Consider the following 20065-nt stretch of genomic DNA (forward strand, 5'->3'; position numbering starts at 1 on the left):
GTAATTAAAGGCAGGATCTCGATGGAAATGCGTGAAGGAGAATCTGTGTTTGCCTTTCAAGGAAAATTGGAGTTTAAAACATCCAGAATCAAGTTGAGAGGGAAATTTCACCCCTGACCCTTCCAGAGGGTCCAGGGCGAAAATCTTTGTGAACCTCTTTTTCTCCTCATTTTTGACTAAGTAATGCTTTCTAGGGCATGTTTGGAGGTGAATTGATGTGTTCTTGCTTGGAGAAGGATTTGATTGAATTTGAAGAGCAAGATGATGCTTGGAAGAGGATTTTCGCTCCTGACCCTTCCAGAGGGTCCAAAGCGAATTTCATCCTAAACACTATTTCTTGCCTTGGATAGACTTGCAATTTTGTTCCTAGCTTAGAAAATGACCTAGCTTTGCCTTATGAGGTGGTTTGAAACATGAAAACTGAGCAATTTGGCCTGGAATGGAGATTTCGCTCCTGACCCTTCCAGAGGGTCCAGAGCGAAAATCTTATTTGAGCTTATTTCTCACTAACTTTGGCTAAATTGTGATGTGCAGGGTATCTTGGGAGAAAGATTGGACATCCTTGAGATTTGGAAGCATGAAAAAATGGAGAACTTTGGACAAAATGGGAAATTTTCGCTCCTGACCCTTCCAGAGGGTCCAGGGCGAAATTCCCAAAAGGCTCTTATTTTGCAATAAAGAAGGTCAAGTTTTTGACATGAATGGAAGAAGAATAACTTGTTTTTGCCTCCTGAAGAAGTTTCAAATTGAAGAAATGAAGGATTTTGCCCAAAAGGAGAAATTTCGCTCCTGACCCTTCCAGAGGGTCCAGGGCGAAAATTCCTCAATCACCTATTTTCTTGCAAAGTCAAGTCAAGTTTTGGTTTTTATGGCATGGATGAGAGAGGAATAGTGTTTTCTTCCTTTGAGAGGTGAATTCAACTTGAAGGGATGATGGAATAAGCCTAAAACCTAAAAATCGCTCCTGACCCTTCCAGAGGGTCCAGGGCGAAAAACTTTATAGGAGGCATTTCTTGCTCAGTTTGGTCAACTTGAAGTGTCAAAGGCATGGTGAAAGGAAGAATGAGCACGTTGGAAACCTTGGGCATGTTTAGAAGTGAAGAAAATGAAGGATTTTGGCCAGGAAAGGCAATTTCGCTCCTGACCCTTCCAAAGGGTCTAGAGCGAAATTCCTTATAAACTCATTTTTAGCTTTTCTTGGATATGAAACCTTAATCCTAGCATGATGAAACATGAAATCCCACTTGGCAAAAAAATTTTAAGGTAAAAAAATGAAGATTTTTGGTCAAGATTGCAAATTTCGCTCCTGACCCTTCCAAAGGGTCCAGAGTGAATTTTCTCAAAATCACCTTTTGCTATCAAATTTTGTTAAGCCAAGTATGGGATAAGGTCAAACACTGAAAGAATTGCCCCTGGGAGTGAATTGAGATTGCAAGAAATCATCAAAAAGTGAAGGAATTGAGCCAAATGGTGAATTTCGCTCCTGACCCTTCCAGAGGGTCCAGAGCGAAATTCCTAAAAGCACCTATTTCCTTGCAAGGTTAAAGCAACTTTTTAAGTTTTTATGGCTTGGATGGGTGTGAGGAAGAGTGTTTTGCATTTTGAAGATAATTGAAATTGTCAAGAAGAAGCAATCAAGCCTATAACATGATTTTCGCTCCTGACCCTTCCAGAGGGTCCAGGGCAAAAATCCTAAAACCTATCTTTTCTTCCAAAGATTGGACTAGACCAAGCTTAGACAGGGGTTTGAGAGGACTTTTGAATTGCCTTGAATTGGAATTGGATTGCTAAGAATGAAAATTTTGAAGCCAAGAGGGAAATTCGCTCCTGACCCTTCCAGAGGGTCCAGAGCGAAATTTCCAAATTCTCCCTTTTTCTTGCAAATTTAAGACAAGATTTTGCTATTCATGACTTGGATGGGAGTGAGGCGTGATGTTCTATACCTTGAAAATGATTTGAAGTTGAAAGAATGAAGGAGTTGCTCTAAAAACCTAAAAATCGCTCCTGACCCTTCCAAAGGGTCCAGAGCGAAAAATCCAAAACCAGTGCATTCCTTTCAAGTTTGTGCTAAGACAAGGCTAAGACAAGCTAGAAATTGCCCTTGAGACCACCTTTGAGTGGATGTTTGTTCCAAAAAATGATGATTCTAGGCCAGAGAAGGATTTTTGCTCCTGACCCTTCCAGAGGGTCCAGGGCGAAAATCTTAAAATCCCCTATTTTGCCTTGCAGGAACAAACCAATCTTGGATGGAGTGAATGAAGAAGACCATTGCCTAGCCTTGAGGGGTGGATTCAAGACAAAATGATGAAGGAGTAAGCCTAAACAAAAAAAAATCGCTCCTGACCCTTCCAGAGGTCCAGGGTGAAAAACCCTAAATTCACCTTTTCTTCCAGATTTGAGTGAGACTAAGCCTGGACTACAAGGAAAGAACCTATTTGGAATGCCTTGAAGAGGTTTTGGACCTTCAAAAAAGAGAATTTTGAGCTCAGGAGAGAATTTCGCTCCTGACCCTTCCAGAGGGTCCAGGGCGAAATTCTTGAAAATGCAATATTTCCTTCAAAGCTTTGATGAGCTAATCCAGTGATGGAGAGAAATGAACCCTGGAGATTGCCTTGGAGGAGGTCAACGATCAAATTAAGGTGAATTTTGACCTAATAAGCAAAAATCGCTCTTGACCCTTCTAGAGGGTCCAGGGCGAAATTCACATTTTCACCTAATTTCCTCATGAAAAATGATAAAATTTGAAATGCAAGACTTTGATTAGGTCAAAGCAAACATGAACTCGCCTTCCGGGAGATTTTGGAGTGAAGGGAATAAAGTATTCAAGTCTTAATTGGAAAAATCGCCCCCGACCCTTCCAAAGGGTCCAGGGCGAAATCATCAAAAAACCTATCATTCAACCTTGCTTGATTAAGTTTAGGGCAAATTGCAAGGTTGTAAAGACAAAGGCATGGAAATTTGCAAATATAGGTTGAGAAAATTTCAATTCCATCAAGGGAACAAGCATGGATAAAGGGTTCAAACAAGCTTTGAAGTGAATTTTGACCTTATCACTTTAAATATTTCAAAGCCTAAAGAGAAAGGAAGCTTCACTAAGCCTCAATCAAACCTCCATATTCCCAAATTTTCGCCAAATTTACTAAAATTAAGACATTTGGGGAGGTTAGATCAAATGCGCATGAATTAATGCCATTACAATTGAATTAATTAATTTTTAAAAGCCTTAATATAAATATAAAATCCACCTTGGAAGCCTTAAAATCAATTTTAAAATTTTAAAAAATATAGGTGAGCGCTCAAAATGCATTTACTTGCTTTTACAAGCAAGTCGGCCTCTTCCTAAAAGGAATTTTATTTGTTTTGTTGCTAAAAAACTAGGTCGGCCTCATAGTCAATTAGGGTGAGCGCCCTATATAAGAGAGGAGTATTGTTTCAAAGTGCAAATCATTCATTCATTGTTTTAAATGCGATTTTGAGAGGCAGATTGGAGGAGTGAAATCTAGCAGATTGGAGGCGAATTTCTTACCAAGTTGGAGGCTAAATTTCCAGAATTTGCTAAGTGTTGGAGGCTAGTGAAGGTGACGTTCTTATGAAGGTTAATCAAGACATAATTCATCCAAGAAGGCCAGCAATTCAATCCTTATCCAGCAAAGTCTGATCTTCTTTCTTCATTTTTCAAGGTTCATAGTTAGGCTTTCAAAGGAGAAGGTATGAAGAATCAAATTGTTTGAAGCTCTTATTCAAGACTTGTTCTGATTTTCATAGCATTTTTTTTAAAGGTCTAAGTCTTGGAAATCCAATTTTCATTCATATTTAATTTGAAAATTTAGAATTTCTGGATTTATCATGTCATGTTCAAATTAATGTTTTGGAATCATTCCCTTTGAAAGGTCTTAAATTCTATACTTTAAGGTATGATGCTTAAAGGCTAATTTTAAAATTTTTGTGTAGGCATCAAATGACGACCCCCAAAGCCGGAGGATCTACTAGTCGGCAGGCCCTCACCAAGGAAGATCAGAGGAGCGACGAATTGGAGACCAGGATCGTGTCCAAGTGGAATAATATCAGAGACACCAACTTAGGAAACTTCAATGTGAAGAAGTTTCGAGAGGTCCCCTACATTGGCAAGCCATCACCTGTTGCAAGGAGGATAATCGAGAGTGGCATCATCAAGGCGGCAGGTTTTCCTCCCGCAGTCAAGTGTCATGAGTTGATGATCGAGTGTGCCCCGCCACTATGACTCACAGTCAAGTACGATTGTAACCAAAGACGGGAACATCTTAGCCTACCTTTCAGAGGAAGCTATAGGTGAAGCTCTTCATCTTTCGGACCATAAAGACATGATCTACAAAAGCTTGGAAGGAGCAAGGTCGATCTATGAAGATGATCCTGAGTCTTGTTTGAACTTCATCAATAAGAATTGGTTGCTCAAAAGTCGGCCTCGCCTGAACAAGATTCCCAATACACCACATAGGATCGACTTTCAGGAGGAATATAGAGACTTGATAACTTTGCTCAATCGAGTTACAGGTGCTTCTCAAGCCTTCTTCTTCGAAAAATGGATGTTCTTCTTCATACAAGTGATAGTCCAAGGAAAAGGAATGCTCCATTGGAATCATTAGCAATTGTCTGGACGTGCAGTTGAGAAGGCTAAGACCCACCAAATCATTCCACATGAGCTCATATGTTATATATGCCTTGATCAGGAGTTTCGAGTATGCAAGGCTACCTCACAGAGGAGTGATTGGAAGAGGACCCGGAGAAATAAGAGTTTGTGATTCTTATGTTCATCTGCATCATCCGCATAGAAGTGACTACAAGTTAGTCAATGACACCTTCACGATGAACATTACTAGGATATTACAAGGAGGAATTCACAATCGACTGTCTCTGGATGCACAAGAGCTTGTGAAGAAGTATGGCGCATGGTTCATCTAGTTTCAAAAGTTCACCTACATTAGAGTTCAGGGGTGTCCTTCACCTCCTTACATGTTGCCAAGATATCCGACAGACAGGATAGTACTACTTGAGGTGACTAGACAGTTGGCAGCTTATGCTAAGGCATCCAGACACAAGCATGGAAATGGGATTCCCGTGCCCATCATACTAGGGAACTCAGTTGAGGTGTGTCCTAATACTCAAGCCGCGGAAGATGCAGAGAAGGAATTATCTTTATACTCATTCACATCCTTTGCCTCGCGAGAGAATTTTGATCCTCATGGTTATATGGAGGAGACAGTCGGTAGGAAGTACAAGCATAAGTTTCAGGTGGAGGACTTTTGGATGAATCTCCCAGGTGATTTAGAGGTTAAAAGAAAGATGCATTCCAGGCTACCCTTAGATCTCATTAGGAAATGCAAAGTTTATAGAGTAGCCGATCAAGCCTAGGATAATGGTAGATACCTCCAGTTGTCCTATGAGAAAGAGGACAAAGAAGTGAAGATAGATTGGAATGAGCCCGAGGTTTTAGACTTGAGAGTTTTGATGGCTCCCGTTTTATCCTGCACTCGTAGATGGGTGGATGTACAACATCAAAAGTTGAAGGAGCAGAATGTATCAATGACATTCACTTTGGAGGCAAGACCAGAAGAAGGAGAAGCAAGTGTGAGTGAGAATACTTCTCATTCCAAAGGCTCAAAGAGGAAAGAAGGACCTGAGAAGAAAGAACCTTCCAAGAAGAAGCAGAAAACAAACCCTGATCACCCACCAAGCACATCTTCTAGGCATGAAAAGGAGGCGAGTCAAGGGGAAGATCGGAGGCAGAAAGTATATGAAGTTGACGAGTCTATGGAATCCGTGGTACTGAATGATAAACAAGAGAAAGGACAGACACCTCAACATTCATCAAGTCAATGTCCCCAAGTTGATGCTAATGAGCAACACGAAGAAAAGAATGATGATGAAGCAACATCTCCTTTCCGGGAAGATAGGCCACTACCTAAAGAAATACAAGTGAGGGAAACAAGATCTGCCATTCCTGATTGGCTGAAAGAAAGACTGACAGGGGTAGTTGTGGTTGAAGAGGAAGAAGATGTGTTTGACTTGGAAAGCCTTATAGGAAATTCTCATGAGGTAATGGAGAAGAAGAAGGCCACAAAGATGTCTAAGGTAATTAGAGATGAGACAAGATCCAGGAAAGTGCAGGTAGCTACACCGGTGGTGGACAAATATGAGGATGAGATTCTTGCAGATGAGTATGACTTAGAAACATTTGAGCTTGGTCCACTTACCTTTGAACAAGCGATGGAAGAAGCAACTGATTCATTTGAAGAACTTAAAGACAAACTCAAAGAAGAAATGGAAAAGAATAAGAAGCTTGAAAGGGAGGTCAGTGCTTGGAGGAACTATTTTAGTCACCTTAATCAGCCCTTGAGACGTCAGGATCTAGCAGTATCTCCTTTACAAGCACTCCCTCTTGAATTAGTAGGCGAGGCAGAAAGGGTGAAGAGCTTGGTTCAACTTATGAGCTCTTGGATTGATAAATCCCACACGGTAGCCGTTGAATTTGCAACAAGAATGCTGAAGACAGTTCATCGAGCTATCCAGGTCCTTGAGATTATCCATAATCTAATGATAACTGTAGCTGCATTCACTCACACTAGAGATGTTATCATTCCTGTCTTACAAGTGATAAGACAAACACCAAGACGGATTCTGGCACAAGAAAAGATAATGGATGGAGGAACCCATAACCTCCTACAGTGGTTAGCTCTGCTCTAGATGAAAGAGGTCCTTTTTGAAGACATCAACACCAGATGCAGTCGAGTTGAAGGTAGCATTCATCCAATTCAAGATAAGGTGTTTGAGGTGTTGTGTACCATTCTTGACAGGCGGATCGAGATTGAGATAGATGTGGACATCCAAGAGTTGGAGGAGAGAGTCAAGGTCATCTTTTGCAAAGAGGAGAACATCATCACAGATAAGCAACGAGATCAGATGTACACTACTATGTTCCTGATTGAGAAGACCAAAGAACTTGAACCTGGATGGGAGACAACTCTTCTCACTGCTTTTGATCAAGTCCTTCACTTGGAAGAACGAATGAAGAATCTTCCTGAGATTCCCATTGCTGAGATTGAGGGAATTGTGTCCAGATTCATTGAATATGCTAAGAAAGAGCATATGAAAGGGAACAAAATTCTAGATGAAAAGTTGTTATAGGATGATGTGGCAGCTTAATTCCTTTTGGTCTGTCTCCTCGATATTTGTGCCAATTCTTTATTGGCTATGGATTAGTGATGTTTATCTAAATGGGGACTTTTTTGTAACAAACCCTAATTAGGGTTTAGGTGTCAAAATCTCAGCCGTCGATTTTCTTTTGATCTAGGCCATTCATTGTATTTGAGGATGCTATATATACCCTCACTCATTTCATTTTGAAGAGTTAGAAAAGTTAGAGAAGAGAGAGAGAGCTTAAAGAGAAGAAAGTTAGAAAGTTATTGTTGTAGCAAGATTGAGTAGTGAAGAAAGAATTTTGAACAATTGTTGTCCATTTGGCTATGATATCAATAAAATATTGAAGTTATGGTGTTTTATTGCAATACTTGTGGCTATCTTTATGATTGTTTATCTTCTTGAATCACTCTCAGTTGAAATAGCATTTAAGTTTGAAGTTTGGAGGACGAAGTGTTGTGCTTGATCTTCGATAAGATTCATATTCCAAACCACTTGCTTCTTACTGATTGTAAGGACGCCTTGTGTGGTCAACTAGAAACCTTGAGATTGATTAAGAATTCAATCATTCTTGGAAGTATTGATATGTATCTCTATGATAGTATCTATATCCTTGATGATTTGAAAAACTATTGAATCCCCTTAGAAGATCGCATCAATTCCAGTCGAGTTGTGATTTCTTGGCGAAACTGAAATTGGTAGAATCTTATCAAGTCTAGTCTTCATTGAGTCATTCTTAGGATCAGTTCAAGTATTCCTTCTTTAAAACCCTTATCTTTTGACGTTTTTTGAAAATCTGTTAGTGTTAGAAAAATCCCATTCCTGCATTTGGAAAGAAAGTAACGTGGACAAGCTTTCTCTGAAAGTACGTAAGGCCCCTTGAAGAAACAACATATACAACGACCACTGGTGCTTATCCACACGTAGAGATCCTACAACAAAGAACCTTGAAGTCATCCCGATTGATCCTTTTCGCGACATCTTCAGCATTCGGAGACTTTAATCAGGAGAGGATAAGGTACCTCTGGGTATTTTATTCTGTGTTTGATCGTGTACAAAATACACATCAACACGCTCCCACATCACCAAGCCTGCTTCTGGTGTTTCTAGTCAGCGTACTATTGACTGGATTATTGTTAGTCTTTTTTTTTTGCTTGTTCCTTCTTTTATCCTCTGCTACTTCTTCGTCCTCCTGCTTTGTTTCATTCTTCCCCAGTGCCTTTTTTATGTCCTCTTCATCTCCTCATTTTGGATCTTGTTCCTCCGAAAAGGGCAACTTTCCCTTTGCTGGGGTGGTTAGTGAGATTTCCGATAGCCCTTGGCCCAGAATGGTATCAGGTTGGGCCTCCTAGAACCAGCCTATTTCTTTATCTTGATCTCGAGATTTTGGAACAAGGTTAAAGTTATCTCCTTCCTCTTTATTATCTGTGGGCTTTTTATTTGCTTTCTCTAATTCTGTCTTGTCCTCTTTCTGATCCTCTTGCTGAGTGTTGTCTTTTTCTTTGTGTTCTGATTCCTTAACACTTTGCTCCAACATCTTAATCTTTAGTTCATTACCCACTTCATTGGTGATTTCTTCCTCCACCCGTCTTGTCTGAGACTGCTTCTCCTGATTAGGATCATTGGATTCCAGAGCTTTTAGTGGCTTGTCCACTTTTTTCCAAAGCTTAGTTTGGATATGGGGTTTAGCCTCTATAGTTGGACATTTTTTAGCCCAGTGTCCGACTTTTTTACAATGAAAACAGGCGAAGGGGATTGATTCATAGACAATATTCTGCTTCCACTTCCCCAGTTTTGATTCTATCTCTATTTCCTCTGGCATGTTCGTATCAGGTCCAACTCCAACACAGATCCTAGCATAGATCAGCCTTCTTTTGGATGCCGTGATCTGGTCAATAGTGATAAGCTCCCCAAAGGTATTGGCAATTCCTGCAAAAACATCTTCCTCCCAGAATTCCATTGGGAGCCCAGGGAGCTTGACCCACACCGGAACTTGGACCAAAAAATTCTTTCCTTTCGCTAGATTAGGGTACCACTTCTAGATGTACATGATGTATTTTCCTATTGCCCAAGACCCACTACATAGAATGTTTCTTCTATCCTCATCACAAGAAAAAGAGAAGGATAGACAACCTTTGTTCATTGCTACCACATCAACCTGACCTTTCAGGTTCCACTTTCTTTTGACAAATCCACGAACTATTTCTATATTAGGTCTAGATCCAAAAAAATTGCGAATCAAAGTGTTTTCCATTCTAGCAATGTTTTGCTCAATGATTTGGTTTGGAACAACGATAGCAAACTTGCCCTGAGACACATTCGAGGAGTTTTTAACAGGAGGTGATGAAGACTTACCTTTAGGCTTAACCCCAAACAACGAGGACCACTTATGTGTCTGTCCATTGGGTCCCCCCTTAGGGTCCGTTAACGAAAGAACCTTTTCCAGATGATCTTTACCTTCCACCGTGTTCTCTGAAACACAAGTCGTTTGCTGTCCTTGGGCTCCTTCCGAGTTGTCGTCTTCTGTTTTTGAAGTTTGAACCTGCCCTTTCCTGCTCTCATCTGCTAACCGCTTCTAACCGCTCTTCACGTGGTGTTGGTTCTCCCCCTGGGTCCCCCAAATTCACGGTATCATCGGGGTCCTTACCCTCTGAACCCCCTCCTTCAGTAGGAATCTCTGAATCATCTGCCGCATGCTGTCCTGATGCCGATCCAGAATTCCCGCTCAAATTTGAATTCTGGAACCGACCGCCCTCCATTGTCCTGTGTAGACTTTATGTTGATCAATCAGTTTGATTGAATAAACTTGTTATAATCATCTTCATATGTATTTCATGATTTCAAGTATCAATTTGCATATATCGATACTTAAACAGCATATACAAACTTGCCATTGATCCTGTTATGATCATATTACTTATGCCATGATTGTATGTTTCAGATCAGATCGTATTAATATTGCATATCATAGTTATCGTGTATGATAACTATCACCGATTTTGGTTATCGATCTGCACTTATAATAAACCGATTGTTATCGGGTTAATTGATAATCATTAGCATCTGACATGACACCGATTGGTATCGGGTATAAACAAAGTTTGTTATTATTTGTTATGAAATGACATCTACTTCATACGATCAAGACATGTCTTGATCGGACATGTCAAGAGACATGCCTGGTCAAGGCATGCCTTGATCAAAGGGTTATTTACATATATATATGCCATTCGAGTGCTGTAGAAAGACATCAAAATCAATTAATGTTCTATACAGCGATCTGCAATACAAAGGAAATTACGATCAGTAACCAGCAATAAAATATTTAATATATCTTCAAGTAAATATAGAAAGAAAGTCTTCTTAGAAAATAAAAGAGAGACAAAATCTATAATCTTTAGATTTTGAACATAAAAATACTTGGCCATTGAAACTTTGGCTTGCTCATGTTTTTGCAAATTCAACAACCATGTTACTATATATATCTCATCTATAGAAGTGGCCTTTCTATTCCCTCCATTATAATCCTCTCTACCTGATGTATTGGAATCAATGTTACAAGACTCAAACTCAGCTTGGCCTTTTAAGTTGATTTTTTACCCCAACTTCATCTCGGTGCTCAAACTCAACGAAGGCTTTGCAAATTGGAGAAACTATGAAATATAGAGATTCTAAAGGATTTAAAACTTTTATGATGCACCCTTCAATAAATAAACTTTAAAGGCACAACAAACTAATCAAATGGACTCTATTTTGATCTCACACACACAAGTATACATCAATCACAAGTATAAAAGCGGAATTTATCTAAAAGAAACAACAAACATACATACATACATACATACACACACACACACACACACACACACACATATATATATACATCCCTTAGCCCAACATTGCTAGCTCTATGTGGAGTCACGTGCTTGTATGCCAGACAAGTATGCAATTGTTGTTGCAGCCTTAAGAGAATTGCTTAGGATAGGGTTTGACTTAGCAAACTAGAAGTGTAAATGTAATTAAATTATTGGGAAAAGTTGAAAGAAAAAAAAATGTTGCTCTTCCATCTAGCATGGCTTAAAAAGATTTTTTTTTTAAGTAGAGTATGGATTTGACGTTAGCACCCATAGTGGGGTCAAGGGGCAGAGCCCTTTGCCACGAAGCCCAAATTAAAGCCTTTGAGACTACACAAACCTTCATAGTGCATGCTATTTTTCATAGCTTTATCGCTTTTCATTGCCTTGAAAAGTCCTCCAAACACTTCAAAAAAAGTTATTGATTTTCATAGCCCTGACTGAGTCTACCCATCGGGATCTGCTGAGTTTGGCAAACTTGGTGATTGTAACAAAATTCACTAAGTATCTAGGTCTCAAGTCTTCAGACCTAGGTTTAGTCTACTTGGCTTGCGACTCATCGAGCTTGGGCAAGTGTTAATGAGTCTTTTAATTATGGAATACCCATCAATAGATTGCAATGGTTTGGATGAATCTTTATTAGTAGTTGAGGCAAGTTTTTTCTTCACTCTCCCCAACCAACTTTGCATTTCAAATTCAACCTATTGTTCCAGCTTTATATCATCACAAACTCTAACCTCATGTCCACTCACACCCAATAAATGGTATGCAACCCTACTATAGATCCTATGATAATGAATTTTACAAGCATTTCACGACCAATGCTTATTGCCCCTTGAAATTTTTACCATTATTGGTGCTTAAATTTGTGGCAAATTGCAAAAAGGATTTTTTGGGGTTGAAAGGGCCTTTTGCAAATTTCTGAAGTGAGGATGAAAGGCAAGAAAAATGATCTTGTGTTTGGATTTTTAAAAGATCGAGAACTTCCAACACTCCCTTCAACTTCCAATATGTTTAATTTCATTCACATTGTCATCATTGTTGCTAATACTCATTTAGATGTTTCACAGGTTTGTTGTGTTGTTGAATTGGGGAACTTCTGAAGTTTTTGTGTGATGACAAACTGAAAAAGACCAGTGAAACTTGGGGACGCGTTTTTGTTGAAATTCTAGCTGTTTCAGAAATAGAAACTGGTTTGGGGATGGGGGCATGGGGGGATGGTAGGGGATGTTTTTCTGCCATTTCCAAAACCAAAAAAATTTGGGGAAACGTAAGGAAACTTGGGGGGACAGCCAGGGACGTCTCAGATGTCCCTCAACCGTGTTGTGGATGGATGTTTGTCCCCCAGTTTGCACTTACTTAAAAAAAAAACAAAACTCACCCAGCTTTGAAACTGATCAAAGGTAACAGTACATGCATCTCAGACTAGGATAACTAAAGAAAAGCTTTCATTCTCCCTATGAGAAAAGATTTTCAAATCTACTAAAAAGTAAACAGACCTTGACAGTAACATGCTTTGGCTTAATTTTTTTATCAGAAATAAGTGTCACAGTCTGAATCCCTCTAGGTAAGTCATACATTTTTATTTTGATCTGCAATTTCTGCAGTTAAAAAGGATGAAAGTTCAGTCTTAGAGATAATTTCACTAATTAAATAATAAATAACAATTATATGCCTACTAATATGTACTATTTTCTTTGTTGTCATAATATATTATAATTTATTAGAGAAAGACTGAAATGATAATGACCAGCTGGAAAGGAGCACAGAGTAGTAAGCCATGAAAGGAGGTACAGTTCATGACAAATATCCAGCAAAGAAGCTACCAAAGAAATATAGATAGGAGATATATCATTTTGTTGAAACTTGCAGCCTTTGGGCATTTTGATATTCATGTAATTACATGCATATTGACAGTGATTCCAGATTCAATGAATTATATTTATAATATGAATTTCAACTCTCATTTGAACTCCCATTTCAACTCAATTGCCATGTATAATGTATATGATGAATGATTTAAATTTTACATTTATCAATGTTACATTATTATCATATCAATATATTTGAAATTTCTTTATATATTTTAAATTTTCCCTATTTTTTGTATAGCCGTTCCGATTGCCGTCCCCCTGTACCCCCGTCCTGGAAACTCGGGGTAGCGTAGAAAAAAAATAAAAAAATAATTACAACTCTTCCTCACAGATTTATGGCCTCCATTCAAATTTTAAATACTTTAATGGCTGAACAGTGAATTGTGAACTTTGAAGATCAGAAATCCAACTAATTCTCCCTAAAATCCAGCTGAATGATTAAATGGTAGCACCTCTTGAGTTTGAAATTGGCAGCAGGGCTTTAAATATTCGTAATTATCTTCCTACAACAGTAACAACGTAAACAAACTTGTAAAGTGAATGAATATATCTTTGGGAGGTACTTTTTTTTGTTTTTGTGATTTGAGGTTGCATAAAGTGTGTGGGAGGGTTTGTGAGATCCCTTGGCCCCTTTTATAACCATTAATATTTTTGAGCTGAACAATTTTTTTTAAACATTATAAAAATCAACTTGGATGCTGGGAATGCTTGGTTGCCAAGATGATTGAGGGATGTGTCCAAATGCCTTGGGGATGAAACCTCCCCAAGATGTTTCCTTATATTCCTTATATTACATTGCGTTTTTGAAATTTTTCACTAGTTCAACAATTTTTGGGGATGGCTAGGGGATGCCACCTACTATCTTGTTGTACCCAAAATGCCACTATGGATGAGGGTTGGGGGTGTGTTCCCATGGAATTTGTGTTGATAATATAGCGTTAGTCGGTCTCCTTCTAGCCAATCCAAATGTGTGAATGGCCTATCGGCCTTACACATTTTATTTGTATTATGATTATCTATTTAATTCTTGTCTTGTTCAATATGCAAACATGCTTATATTATAATCGATGTATTTTGCATATCATATATTGTCTTAATTATCCAATTAGACATTAGACCGGGCATTAGTCAAACATTAGTTAGTAAGCAACTTATGTGAAAGTCACTATCCTTCGTGCATTTACCTAGGGTGGCGACTCTTGGAAAGAGTCACCCCCTCGTCAGTTATATATCGTGGACAACTCTCAGGTCAAACAGAATATAGAACACATACACAGTGAATAATATCTGGTCATTATCATATCACAGCTAACAATATATTGTGCAAAACAATTGTTGTCAGACCGAATCGAACAGAGAGACGAATCATAGACCGTGGCTATCAGATTGGTGATAGATGACTGTAAACGAATATAGTATATCGTGGTTGGCAATCAGATTTATACAACAATTCAGTGATAGATAATACATAGAACAAGATAAATTTTAATTCTGATTCATAAAAAATTAACATGGTATGAGAGCCAGGTTTCCTTCTATAAAGCCTAACTGCCTGAAGGAAGATCCGATTAAGATCAGATTAAAATCTCCTTGAAAGTCTCTATTTTAAAATGACGAATGGTAATCGATCATTCAAGAAGCCTAGAGACTCCTCTAAAGTACAATGTTTCATATATGACGACTTCCAAACTTGTGATCGAGAGGGAGCTTACTAATCGAGATTGAGCACTTCTGAGGTAAAAATTGTAAATATTGATTATTATTATTAATACTAATAATTGTTTAATGGGCCCTGTGTAAATCTTAAGGAAGTGACGACTTCCAAATGATTTCCACTTGTATTTTTGAGGTTATTGGAAGGTGACGATCTTACAATAACTCAAGATTGTGGATAGAATCGCCGACTGAGGCAATCTACGTAAGAGTTTGTGGATAGAATCGCCGACTGAGGCAATCCACGTAAGAGCTTGTGGATAGAATCGCCGACTGAGGCAATCCACGTGAGAGCTCATGGATAGAATCGCCGACTGAGGCAATCCACGTGAGAGCTCATGGATAGAATCGCTGACTGAGGCAATCCGCACAAGAGCTTATGGATAGAATCGTCGACAGAGGCAATCCACTCAAGAGTTTGTGAATAAAATTGCTGACAGAGGCAATTCACATCTTGAAACTATGGTCCAAAGATAAAGCCAACATTACCATGCGCCACCGATAACTATATTGGGTGTTAATATAAACCATGCTCCACCAATAATTATATCGGTTGGTAAGATAACTATACACCAGCGATAATTATCGGGTGTCTTAATATATGCACCGGTTGGTATGTAATATGCCTTGCATTATTATTGTGAGGGGGCACAATCAAGTGATGTCTTGATCGGCCATGTCCAAAAGACATGGCCGGTCAAGGCATCGCTTGACCGTACCCAGCCCACTACATAAATTTAATCTATGGATATGCCAGAATGGTTGATATCACGTGAGGTGATATTTATGAATGAGTCATGATGGATGGATATCACAGTAAGGTGATATCTTTCCTTTCCACATATGGATGTAGCCATTGTGGTCAATCACTTCAATGAGGTGATGTAACTTGTAGAAGGGTTCTTCCCTAGCTAAGAGGGAGTGTTGATTATATAGCGTCAGTCGGTCTCCTTCTAGCCAATCCAAATGTGTGAATGGCCTATCGGCCTTGCACATTTTATTTGTATTATGATTATCTATTTAATTCTTGTCTTGTTCAATATGCAAACATGCTTATATTATAATCGATGTATTTTGCATATCGTATATTGTCTAAATTGTCCAATTAGACATTAGACCGGGCATTAGTCAAACATCAGTTAGTAAGCAACTTATGTGAAAGTCACTATCCTTCGTGCATTTACCTAGGGTGGGGACTCTTGGAAAGAGTCACCCCCTCGTCACTTATATATCGTGGACAATTCTCAGGTCAAACAGAATATAGAACACATACACGGTGAATAATATCTGGTCGTTATCATATCACAGCTAACAATATATCGTGCAAAACAACTGTTGTCAGACCGAATCGAACAGAGAGACGAATCATAGACCGTGGCTATCAGATTGGTGATAGATGACCGTAAACGAATATAGTATATCGTGGTTGGCAATCAGATTTATACAACAATTCAGTGATAGATAATACATAGAACAAGATAAATTTTAATTCTGATTCATAAATTTAACAATGTGGATGCTATCTTATAAGCATTACAAACTTTCTTAATGTTGTTTTGCACAAAGAAGCATAAATCAGCAAAAAATCGTAAAAATTGGCAAGTCATGAAACTTTTAGAATGGTCATTATTTCCCCCTCAAAACTCGTGATTTCATATAAAATTGTTGACCAATTATTTTGACCATTTTCCTTACGAATTTTGATGATCTTCAGATTCAATCACAGTAGGGAACAAAATGTGATTTTGACAGGGTTTCAGACTTTAGTCGTTGATTTTGAAATGTTTCTGTTTGACCTTTTTAAGTTTTTGGCTTGTGAAAAACCCTAAATGATGACATTGTGATTTTGCTGACCAGCTGAACCAATGTCCATTTCCGGGACGGGCTTCGAATGGAATATCCCTCCTAATGCTTGAAATGTTGATTTGGCTAGGCTATTGAGCTGGCTTTTCGACCCACCCCTAGGTGCCCTCGATAATAAAGCAAGCTTTGGTAGAGTTTGTTTGCGAGATGATTTTAACTTGCTATTTCTGCTAGGATTTTTCGTCAATTTGTTATCTTTGATATTTTAATGTAACAATAGTATTAATATGATTATAATTATATTTTATAATTATATAATTAATCATATTATAATATAATATTAATATATTATTATAATAAAATAATAGTATTATATCATTGTATTATAATTTTATTATTATAATATAATAATAAATTATAGTAATATATGGATTTTAAAAATTATAATAATATAGTTATTTTTTTTTAAATCCAATCTTTTCCCATTTTTTTCAGAAACTCTTATACTTTTGGTTTGGCAAGTTTTTCCCCTTAAGATTTTTGCTGCTATGGTTTTGCAGATAACAACTTCATTTTAAGGACTCTTAAGGATTATTTTTTATGCAAATTCCGTTCAAGAACAAGTAGATCAGTCAAACATTATTGAGACATTAGAGATTTATGTTGATAAGATAGTGGAATATCCAGCTTGTTTATGGATCACTATTTAGTTATCTACTATTGATTGATCAATAGAGAATATCTTAATATGCTGGCATCCTTCTTGAAATAAATATGATTGTGTCTCATCTATTTCTCTTGAATTTAGTTGTCCATCCTATCTTCTCATATATTATTTAATTACTTAAGTTTATGTTGGAAGATTAGTTGTTGTTTATCCTTAAAAACAAGTGGTAGTAAGGATATGCCATGTATTCAAAGCATTATTTTCTTACATGCGAATGTCTTCTTTCGGTCTTGAGTATTGACAAATAGCAAGGTATCTGACTTCTCACTTAAGTATCCAACAATAGTCCTCCTGGTGTTCAAATGCCTATATAAATTTATATTGACTTGTAATATAATAATGAGACAAATATGTGTGTTGATAAATGTGTTTGAGATATACATTGTTTGTGCATCCACATTTAGATTTTAGATTCTGAATGAACTGCATTGGTTTTTATTCATATTGAAAATGATGTCTAGATTCAAGACTATGTTTAGATGATGTTTTTCCTCTGACATTTCACATTCAAACTATTTTTTGATCACTAATTTAGCCCTTCTTAATTCCTGTCTATTGCCAGCCCGCGGTTGTCCAAAAAGAGCATAACTGTATACCTGATGAACATTATGTGCAAACTTTGCTATCTGTGAGTATTAATTCTCTTTTTTAATCATTTTCCTCTGCAGTTGATTTTCTTTATCTTGGACTGAGAACATGTGTTTTATTGCCACTGGAAACAGTGCTGTCACTCTGTTTTTTATTGAAAGTAAATTATACAACTGTAATCTGGAGTGTGTTTTTTTGGTTAAATTTGTGATATAAGGGGAATCAAAAGAAATTCAAGAGGCTATTTTTGAGAATTTTCTAACTGTTGTTGATTTCTTTCTTTCAACACTGCTTTTAACTCATTTGCTTCATTTATCATATCTAGATGAAAGGTCTTGAAGACGAACTTGAGCGCCGGACCCTGACCTACACTTTCTGGAATCAGTCTAAAAGCAAAATTGACATGCAAGGATGGCACCCTGTCACATTTAAACATTCAGATGTTGATGGAAAATTTGTGGAGAAGATCAAGGTACAGTACAAAGTTTTAATTAGATTTTGGTATTATTAGTTTGCCCCTTCAAAATATTGCTCTGGGTGTTTTTCTTGAATTGTTTTTGAAGAATGATAGCATCTTTTGTATTCAATAAAATTTCATATCCGAGAATTAAATTTGCAGTTATATAACAGTTCTTTAGAAAACATTATGTGATGTGGAATATTTTGGATGCCAAAATTATTTATTGTTTTCTATCCCCATACCTTTGAGAGAGAGATACGAGGTAAACAAAGAGGTAAACAAAGAATAAATGAAGGTTAATAAACTCAATGCAATATAGCATATAAATCTTAATAGAGACTTAGACAAATATGTTCGCAAAGTCTTCTGTCAAATGGTCCATCCTATTAGAATAATATCTTTTATGTTTATTTAATGGTCAATTATGTAATATATTGTAAATATTTAGTTAGTTTCTATTTACGATCGTTTCTTTTTAGAAACATCGTTTTATAAATTCTTTATAATGATCTTTCGATCATTCATCGTTTTGTAAATTCTTTCATAATGATCTTTTGATCATTCATTTAACATATTCAATTTTCTCCAATTACTCTCGTAATATGGTATTAGAGCGGTAAAGAAAATAATCTTGTTTTTCAAAAAACATTCGAAAGGAATTTTTTAAAGAAATTTGAAAAACAATTGTTCTATGCTTTTGGGTGGAATTTTTTTTTTGGAAATTGCGTTTTTGCTGGGTCGTTTTTCTTTTGCAGGGTCGTGTTTGACGCGATTTCTTTGTGTAGCGTGCCATTTTGTGCAACCCAATGTGACGTAACATGATTTCGCATCTTCTCTGTTTGACTGCGACCTTCTGTTACCTCTGTGCGACGGGATTTCCTCCCCTGCACCTGCAACGCGACCTTTTTCTTTGGTTTTTTCTGCACGACGGATCTTTTTCGGTGTTGAAGGTTTTTTGCGTTCGACGTGGTTTTTCTGGTCACGTTGTTGGCGATCTTCATTCGCAACGCCATTTTCTGAAATTCCCGCGACTTGGTATTTTCTCTGTGCATGAAGATTGTTTAAATCCGCGATAGCTTATCTCTTTCGGCCTCTGCAAATTTTGCGTTTCATCTTTTCTTTTTTGCGTGATTTACAGAGATTTGGTTCGGCGCCCAGCATATTCCTTGGCTAGGGCACAATTTCTGTTCTTACTTGGGACAATTTCTCTGCAAATTCTGACATTTTCTGGGCCTTTGTTATTCAGATACGACCTAGGGTTTCTGCATTGAATTTCTTTTTTTTAGAAACCTGATCTGTGTGTTTTGATTGCTAAGGTTTTTTTAAAAATTCCTCAGATTTTTGCTAGACTTATTTTTTGACAGTAGATTATTTGTGGGTTTTCCCATATTTTTCTGGTTCTTCGTCAGAATTTTTTGGGTCTACAGAAATCTGTATTGTTGACGTGTTTTTTATGACAACGTTGAACACAGAATAAAGTTTTTGAATGGTCACTTCACTCTCTCTTGATCAAAGTACAATTGTATGCTAAGATTCTCGTGAGTTCAAATAATCGACTCCAAGGTTCCTTTATGCATGGACGTGACTCAGTTGGTTGATGTGATTGCTGGTAATCCAAGGGGCCTTTTGTTTGGATCGTTCTTTCACTTCTTCACTGTGGCTGGAACTCCATCATCAGATATGGCAATTATGCTTCTGTTTCTGCTTCGAACGAACTAAAATGAACTGAAAATAAAGGTGAAAGGGTTTAGAAGGATCTAAATCTACTCCTAAGGGCAGTGATATCAATAGTTAATGCTTTAGTGGACAAATTCCAAATAAACCAAGCTCTGCTTCGCCAAATTTAACTACAACTCCACAAGAACCGGTTCAA

General features: G+C 37.5%; 1 protein-coding gene across 4 annotated transcripts in view; it reads left to right on the top strand.

The window, feature by feature from the left end:
* The window catches only part of LOC131049930 (glycosyltransferase BC10), a 148265-nt gene that overhangs the window by 84262 nt on the left and 43938 nt on the right, over nt 1-20065 (top strand). For all 4 annotated transcript variants that reach the window (XR_009106820.2, XM_057984047.2, XM_057984060.2 and 1 more), the window contains exons 8-9: nt 17707-17772; nt 18058-18204. Coding sequence is in view for 3 of the 4 variants with exons in the window: in XM_057984047.2 (XP_057840030.1) it covers nt 17707-17772; nt 18058-18204 (213 nt within the window). In the remaining variant the exon portion in view is untranslated. The remainder of the gene's footprint in view (nt 1-17706; nt 17773-18057; nt 18205-20065) is intronic.

This window comes from Cryptomeria japonica, chromosome 5 (assembly GCF_030272615.1).
Source record: "Cryptomeria japonica chromosome 5, Sugi_1.0, whole genome shotgun sequence".
Lineage (NCBI taxonomy): Eukaryota > Viridiplantae > Streptophyta > Pinopsida > Cupressales > Cupressaceae > Cryptomeria > Cryptomeria japonica.